The 8,799-nt window shown below is 46.8% G+C and overlaps 1 protein-coding gene across 1 annotated transcript; it reads left to right on the top strand.

Annotated features, from left to right (window-relative positions):
• Window positions 5,625-6,044, top strand: LOC109224694 (RNA-directed DNA polymerase homolog; the record flags this gene model as incomplete). The annotated part of the gene is made up of 1 exon (XM_019389222.1): window positions 5,625-6,044. A coding segment is annotated over exon 1 (420 nt), but the record flags the coding sequence as incomplete, so codon positions are not given.

The following is an 8,799-nucleotide window of genomic DNA, read 5'->3' as shown; positions in this document are numbered from 1 at the left end:
CATTTTACTTTTTCCTCAAGGATACATTCCCTTCCTACAGTGTGACGACCCAAAGGGGTCATCACATATTTTTAATTAATTCTGTGCTTCTGAGGCCTTGAAAACCTCATTTAGAGTTGCCTCGATTAGCGTGTGCAGTTCGGACACGTAGCCGGAAAGCTTAAATATGAAATTCTGTGAAAATGCTAAGTTTTGATATTAAAATGAATAAATTTGACTTTGGTCAACATTTTGGGTAAACGGACCAGGACCCGTGATTTGACGGTCCCGAAGGGTCCGTAGGAAAATATGGGACTTGGACGTATGCCCGGAATCGAATTCCGAAGTTCCAAGCCCGAGAAATGAATTTTTAAGAAAAATTGTTTTTTGGAAATGTTTAAGAAAATTTGAAATGAAACTTGATTAAAAAGCGATGGTATCGGGCCCGTATTTTGGTTCCGGCTCCCGGTACAGGTCTTATATATAGTTTAATTCCTTTCTGTGAAGTTTGGTTAAAATCGGACGTCGTTTGACGTGTTTCGGACTTAAAGTTCTAAATTTGAAACTTAATGAAGTTTGAGGAAAAACTCTTGATTTTGAGGTTTTATTCATTGTTTTTGATGTTATTTTGGCGGTTTGATCGCACGGATAAGTTCGTATGATGTTGTTGAGTTTGTTTACGTGTTTGGTTAGGAGCCCCGAGGGCTCGGGTGTGATTCGGATGTGTTTCGGGATGGTTTTAGACTTAGAAAAGTTGCAGAAAATAGCTGTCATTTGTTGTCCAGTGATTTCCTCTGTGCGATCGCATAAGGAAGTTCGCGATCGCATAAAGCAAGCTTCAGGGGTTCAAAAATTCTTCTATGCGATCGTATTTTCTACTCTGCGATCGCGTTGTGTAAAGCCCAGCTTCCAATTTTCTTCTATGCGGTCGCGTGTTGTTGTCCGCGATCGCAGTGCCCAGCAAACCTTACCCTATGCGATCGCAATCTATTATCCGCGATCGCGTAGAACAAATTCGCCCAGTTAAATTTTAAAATTCCAGAATAGTGTCATTACGGGATTCTTCAAAAATTTCACAAGACCTTTCTTGTCCAAGCTCTTAGGCGACCATTGAAGCAATTCTTCATCAAAACCTCTTGGGTTAGTAATTCTTAGCTTATTTTCTTCCATTTTCTTCAACATCTAATGAGTTTCTAGGCCTAAAATATGTGATTAAGGGTAGAAAATTGGGTGTTTGGGTAGAGTTAGGGCTTTTTGATTTTTCTTGATTTAGACCTCGTTTTGGGGTCAAATTTGAAAACAAATTATATATTCGGGCTCGTGGGTGAACTGGTGATTTGATTTTGGTCCGAACCTCGTATTTTGACCAAGTGGGCCCGGGGTCGATTTTTGAGCTTTTGGGAAATATGATGGAAAAGCTATAATTAGGCATTGGGTTCGTGTTGTTTAGCATTTATTGGTGTATTGAAGTCATTATTGTATAGATACAATTGATTTGGAGCCGAATTCGAGAGGAAAGGCGGTTATTAAGGATTGAATTGGCCGTGGAAGTTTGAGGTAAGTGTTTGGTCTAACCTTAGCTTGAGGGATTAGGAGTTGAGTCCTATTTGCTATGTGGTAATTGTCGAGTACGACGTATAGGCATGGTGACGAGTATCTATACGTTGGTGTCTAGCATGACCGTGAGTCTTTAAATTATGAATATCTTGATTTCGTTGTATTTCTCTTGCCTTGGTGATGATTCCTATTGGTTGTGAAAAGCTTGTGACAGAAAATTGTGACCTATGAACATCGAGGAGCGTTGGCTCAAGTTATATTACAATTGTGATTGTATATGAAATGGTTGAACCCTTTGGAGCATTGGCTCAAGTGGTAAAGTGAGATATGAAATAAAGGTCAAGGGGAGAGAAAGAGTATTTAAATTGCTCCCTTGCCGGGATATTGTTGCTTATTGATTATTTTCCCTTGCCGGGACGTTGAGATTATTAATGTTGTACCCTTGCCCGGATTTAATTGTTTAATTGTGTTCCCTTGCCGGGATTTCTATTATTATTTTGTTTATCCCCTTGCCCTTTGTTTGTGATTGTTGTTTGGGTGAGGAAGAGTGTTAAAGCACGAAGGGTGATGCCGTGCATTGTTTGTTTATTGTGAGGAAAGAGTGTAAAGCACGAAGGGTGATGCCGTGCATTGTTTGCTTATTGTGAGGAAAGAGAGTAAAGCACGAAGGGATGTCGTGCCGCACGATGTACCATTCCGTGCCGATTCTAATGATTATATGTGAGGAAAGAGAGTAAAAGCACGAAGGGTGATGCCGTGCACGTTTTATTATATCATTGTTTGGTGAGGATGAGAGTAAAAGCACGAAAGGTGATGCCGTGCCCTTGTTGCTTTCTGATTGTTTATTAATGTCTGAGTTATGTTGTTTCCTTCTTTGCTGGACTACTCTTTCTTGAAATTGTTATTTCCCCCATAGCATGCTCCCCCTCCCATATTGATTACTTGTCTCTGTATCTCGATTCTGCTGTATATGTATATAACTGCACAGGTTTATGTGGTAGTCCGGTCTAGCCTCGTCACTACTTCGCCGGGGTTAGGCTAGGCACTTACCACCACATGGGGTCAGTTGTGCTGATACTACACTCTGTGCTCTTTTGCACATATCCAGGTGTCGGAGCAGCTTACGGTGCACAGCAGTAGTCAGGGAGCCGACCTTCAGTCCACGAGACTCCGAGGTAGCCTTGCTGGCGTCCGCAGGCCCGGTGTCTTTTCTATCAGTTTTCATGTTCTGTTGACATTTGTATCCGAGACAGACTATGTCCTTTATTTCAAACTCTTATGTGTAGTAATCCTAGACAGTCTGTGTATTGTTGTGACACCAGGTGCTGGGTAGAGACTTGTATTGATTTTCTAGATGCTGTTTCTATATTTGGTTCAGACTTCTGCTAAAATTTTATTTTTCGTTGTTATATAATTGCTCATCCTTTATTAATTTAATTGCTTAACAAGTATAAAACGAAAAGGGTTGATGATTCTCAAAGGTTTGTGGCTTGCCTAGCTTCTATGAGTAGGTGCCATCACGACCCCAAGGGTGGGAATTTCGGGTCGTGACAAGTTGGTATCAGAGCTCTATGTTACAAAGGTCTCACAACTCACGGACAAGCTTAGAGTCTGAGGGATCGGTACAGAGACGTCTGTATTTATCCCCAGAGGCTATAGAGTTAGGAAAAGTTTCACATTTGTTCTTTCTTGTCGTGCGGTTTGGTTCCTCAATACTAATTGAATTTCTACTCTGCTCTTTCGCAGATGGCGAGAACACGCGCTTCCTCATCTTTTGATCAGCAGTCCGAGCCCCAGGCAGCTCCCACTAGGGGCAGAGGGCGAGGCCGAGGCCGTGCTAGAGGCCGAGGTAGGGGTAGAGCTCAGCCCCGAGCAGCAGCACCAGTGGCGGAGCCTCAGGTTGACTTTGATGAGGAGGTTCCGGCCCCAGCCCCAGCAGTTCCGGTGGGCCCAGCTCAGGTCCCAGAGGGGTTTATTGCTACCCCAGTTCTTCAGGACGCTCTGGTCCGATTGGTGGGCCTCATGGAGAGTGTCACCCGAGCAGGTTTACTTCCTGTAGCACCAGCCATCTCTCAGGCTGGAGGAGGAGCCCAGACTCCTGCTACTCGCACTCCGGAGCAGGTAGCTCCCCAGACTCAGACTACAGCAGTTCAGCCAGTTGGAGCAGCTCAGCCGGGCATGGTAGCCCAGGCCGGTGATGGAGCAGCTATATCTGCTGATGCTTTGTGGAGGTTGGACAGGTTCACCAAGCTCTTCACTACTACCTTCAGCGGTGCATCTACCGAGGATCCTCAGGATTATTTGGATAGCTGCCACGAGGTTCTTCGGAACATGGGAATTGTTGAGACCAATGGGGTTGATTTTGCTACATTTCGCTTGTTTGGATCCGCCAAGACTTGGTGGAGGGATTATTGCTTAGCTAGACCAGCAGGATCGCCAGCCTTGATCTGGGAGCAGTTCACACAGCTATTTCTGGAGAAGTTTCTCCCTATTACACAGCTAGAGGCCTATCGGAGGCAGTTCGAGCGTCTCCAGCAGGGATCCATGACAGTCACCTAGTACGAGACCAGGTTTATTGATTTGGCTCGCCATGCTCTCATTATACTTCCCACTGAGAGGGAGAGAGTGAGACGGTTTATTGATGGACTCATTCAGCCTATTCGTCTCCAGATGGCTAGAGAGGCTGTGAGCGAGATATCCTTTTAGGAGGCGGCCAATGTGGCCCAGAGGATTGAGATGGTATTGTCGCAAGGGAGTGGTCATAGGGCAGACAAGAGACCCCATCAGACAGGCCGATTCAGTGGTGCCTCGTCTGGAGGTAGAGATTCGTAAGATAGGGGTCATCCTTCTAGGCCTTTCCAGTCAGCCCTCCAGGTTTCTCACTGTGCCTCAGGTGGCCGTGGTTCTCACGCGCACTATTTTGATCAGCAGCCATTCAGTGCACCGCCAGCTCCTATCAGTGCACCGCCACTTCAGAGTTTCCGTGGTGGTCATTCAGGTCGATAGGGCCAGCAGACTCAGCAGCCGAGGGCTTTTTACACTTGTGGTGACACGGGTCATATTGCCAGATTTTGCCCTTGAGTACCGAGCAGTTCTCAGCACTAGGGTTCTCGTTCCATGGTTCAGGCACCAGGTGTTCCACAGCCCGGCCAGCCAGCTAGAGGCGGGGGTAGAGGTGCTAGAGGTGGAGGTAGAGGTCCTAGAGGTGGAGCTCAGACCGCCAGAGGTGGAGGCCAGCCAGCAGCAGGCCGTCCCAGAGAGGTAGATCAGAGTGGTGGGGCCCAGCCCCGATGTTATGCTCTTCAGGCCAGACCCGAGGCAGAGGCTTCAGATGCGGTTATTACAGGTACGGTTTTGGTTTGTGATAGGGATGCTTCAGTGTTGTTTGATCCAGGGTCTACGTATTCGTATGTGTCATCTTATTTTGCCCCGTACTTGGTCATGCCTAGTGATGCATTGGGTGTTCCTGTTTATGTGTCTATACCGGTGGGTGACTCTATTGTGCTCGATCGAGTCCATTATTCTTGTGTTCTAGTGATTGGGGGTCTTGAGATTCGTGTAGATTTGTTGTTTTTAGATATGGTCGACTTTGATATTATATTGGGGATGGACTGGTTATCACCTTACCACGCTATCTTGGACTGCCATGCCAAGACTGTGACCTTAGCTTTACCGGGTATGCCTCGTTTAGAGTGGAGAAGGACTCCTGGTCATTCTACCCGTAGTGTTATATTGTATGTGAAGGCTCGGCGTATGGTCGAGAAGGGGTGTTTGTCCTACTTAGCCTATGTTCGTGATTCTAGTGCTGAGGTTCCCTCAATTGATTCTGTGCCCGTTGTTTGTGAGTTTCCTGATGTTTTTCCTTCAGACCTGCCGGGTATGCCACCCGACAGGGATATTGACTTTTGCATTGATCTACTTCCGGGCACCCAGCTCATTTCTATCCCGCCGTATCGTATGGCGCCGTCGGAGTTGAAAGAGCTAAAGGAACAGTTGCAAGATTTGCTTGAGAAGGGTATCATTAGACCAGTGTCTCACCTTGGGGTGCGCCAGTGTTATTTGTCAAGAAGAAGGATGGGTCAATGAGAATGTGTATTGATTACCGGCAGTTGAACAAGGTTACAGTCAAGAATAAGTATCCGCTACCGAGGATTGATGATTTGTTCGACCAGCTTCAGGGTGCCAGGGTATTTTCCAAGATTGACTTGCGATCTGGCTACCATCAGTTGAGGATTAGGGCATCTGATGTCCCTAAGACAGCTTTTCGCACTCGGTACGGGCATTATGAGTTCTTGGTTATGTCATTCGGGTTGACAAATGCCCCAGCAGCTTTCATAGACTTGATGAACCGAGTGTTCAGGCCTTATTTGGATTCATTCGTGATAGTCTTCATTGATGATATATTGATATATTCCCGCAGCCAGGAGGAGCACGAGCAGTACCTTAGAGTGGTCCTTCAGACTCTGAGGGGTAGTCAGTTATATGCAAAGTTCTCCAAGTGTGAGTTCTGGTTGAGTTCAGTTGCATTCCTGGGTTATGTTGTATCAGCAGAGGGTGTTCAGGTTGATCCAAAGAAGATTGAGGCAGTCAAGAACTGGCCTAGACCAGCATCAGCTACAGAGATTCGGAGTTTCTTGGGGTTGGCAGGCTACTATCGGCGGTTCGTGGAGGGGTTTTCATCTATTGCAGCCCCGATGACCAGATTGACCCAGAAGGGTGCCCAGTTCAGATGGTCGGATGAGTGTGAGGCGAGCTTTCAGAAGCTCAAGACAGCTCTGACTACGACACCGGTGTTGGTTTTGCCCACAGGTTCAGGACTTTATACAGTTTATTGTAATGCTTCTCGTATTGGGCTTGGTGCAGTATTGATGCAGGATGGCAAGGTCATTGCCTATGCTTCGAGGCAGTTGAACATTCATGAGAAGAACTATCCGGTTCATGATTTGGAGTTGGCAGCCATAGTTCACGCATTGAAGATTTGGAGGCATTATCTGTATGGCATGGCATGTGAGGTGTTCACGGATCACAAGAGCCTTCAGTACTTGTTCAAGCAAAAGGAGTTGAACTTGAGGCAGAGGAGGTGGTTGGAGTTGCTGAAGGATTATGATATCACCATCTTGTATCACCCGGGAAAGGCCAATGTGGTGGTCGATGCTTTGAGTAGGAAGTCAGCCAGTATGGGCAGTCTTGCATATATTCCGGTCGGTGAGAGGCCGCTTGCTTTGGATGTTCAGGCTTTAGCCAATCAGTTCGTGAGACTGGATGTTTCCGAGCCCAGTCGTGTGTTAGCTTGCGGTCACCCGTTCTTCATTATTGGAGCGTATCCGTAAGCGGCAGTACAATGATCCCCATTTGTGTGTCCTCAGAGACACGGTGCAGCGCGGAGGTGCCAGTCATGTTACCTTAGATGATAATGAAGTTTTGAGATTGCAGGGCCGAGTATGTGTGCCTAATGTAGATGGGCTCCGAGAGTTGATTTTGGAGGAGGCCCATAGCTCCCGGTACTCTATTCATCCGGGCGCCGTGAAGGTGTATCAGGATTCGCGGCAGCATTATTGGTGGCGCAGAATGAAGAAGGATATCATAGCATATGTGGCTCGTTGTTTGAATTGTCAGCAGGTTAAGTACGAGCATCAGAGGCCTGGTGGTGTATTTCAGAGGATTGAGATTCCCGAGTGGAAGTGGGAGCGGATCACTATGGATTTTGTTACTGGGCTTCCGCAGACTCGGAAGAAGTTCGACGCAGTATGGGTCATTGTTGATAGGCTGACCGAATCAGCGCATTTCATTCCTGTGGCAGTCTCCTATTCTTCCGAGAGGTTAGCTGAGATCTATATCTGGGAGGTTGTTCGCCTTCATGGTGTGCCCGTATCCATCATTTCGGACCGAGGTACGCAGTTTACCTCGTGCTTCTGGAGAGCAGTTCAGCGAGAGTTGGGCACACGAGTTGAGTTGAGCACAACATTTCATCCCCAGATGGACGGTCAGTCTGAGCGGACTATTCAGATTTTGGAGGATATGCTCCGAGCTTGTGTTATTGACTTTGGAGGTTCGTGGGATCAGTTCTTGCCTTTAGCGGAGTTTGCCTACAACAACAGCTACCAGTCGAGTATCCAAATGGCTCCTTATGAGGCTCTATATGGTAGGCAGTGTCGATCTCCGGTCGGATGGTTTGAGACGGGAGAGGCTCGATTGTTGGGTGCGGATATGGTTCAGGAGGCCTTGGACAAGGTCAGGATCATTCAGGATAGGCTTCGTTCAGCTCAGTCTAGGAAAAAGAGCTATGCAGACCGCAAGGTTCGAGATGTGGCTTTCGTGGTAGGTGAGCGTGTATTGCTCCGAGTGTCGCCTATGAAGGGCGTGATGAGATTTGGGAAGAAGGGCAAGCTTAGCCCTAGATTCATCGGTCCATTTGAGATACTTGATCGAGTGGGAGAGGTGGCTTATAGACTTGCTTTGCCGCCGAGCTTATCAGCCGTGAATCCAGTGTTCCATGTGTCCATGCTTCAGAGGTATCACGGCGATCCAGCCCACGTGTTAGATTTCAGCACTGTCCAGTTGGACAAGGACTTGTCTTATGAGGAGGAGCCGGTAGTTATTCTAGACCGGCAGGTTCGTCAGTTGAGATCCAAGATTTTCCCTTCTGTTCGTGTTCAGTGGAGAGGTCAGCCTCCTAAGGCTTCGACCTGGGAGTCCGAGTCCGATATGCGGAGCCGTTATCCTCATCTTTTCCCCGACTCAGGTACTTCCTTCTTCTGTCCGTTCGAGGACTAACAGTTGTTTTAGAGGTGGAGAATGTGACGACCCAAAGGGGTCGTCACCTATTTTTAATTAATTCTGTGCCTCCGAGGCCTTGAAAACCTCATTTAGAGTTGCCTCGATTAGCGTGTGCAGTTCGGACGCATAGCCGGAAAGCTTAAATATGAAATTCTGTGAAAAATGCTAAGTTTTGATATTAAAATAAATAAATTTGACTTCGGTCAACATTTTGGGTAAACGGACCCGGACCCGTGATTTGACGGTCCCGGAGGGTCCGTAGGAAAATATGGGACGTGGGCGTATGCCCGTAATCGAATTCCGAAGTTCCAAGCCCGAGAAATGAATTTTTAAGAACAATTGTTTTATGGAAATGTTTAAGAAAATTTGAAATGAAACTTGATTAAAAAGTGATGGTATCGGGCCCGTATTTTGGTTCCGTTGCCCGGTACAGGTCTTATATATAGTTTAAGTCCTTTCCGTGAAGTTTGGTTAAAATCGGACGTC

The sequence above is a fragment of the Nicotiana attenuata genome, chromosome 3, assembly GCF_001879085.1.
Source record: "Nicotiana attenuata strain UT chromosome 3, NIATTr2, whole genome shotgun sequence".
Classification (NCBI taxonomy): Eukaryota; Viridiplantae; Streptophyta; class Magnoliopsida; order Solanales; family Solanaceae; genus Nicotiana; species Nicotiana attenuata.
This window is presented reverse-complemented; position numbering and strand designations above follow the sequence as displayed.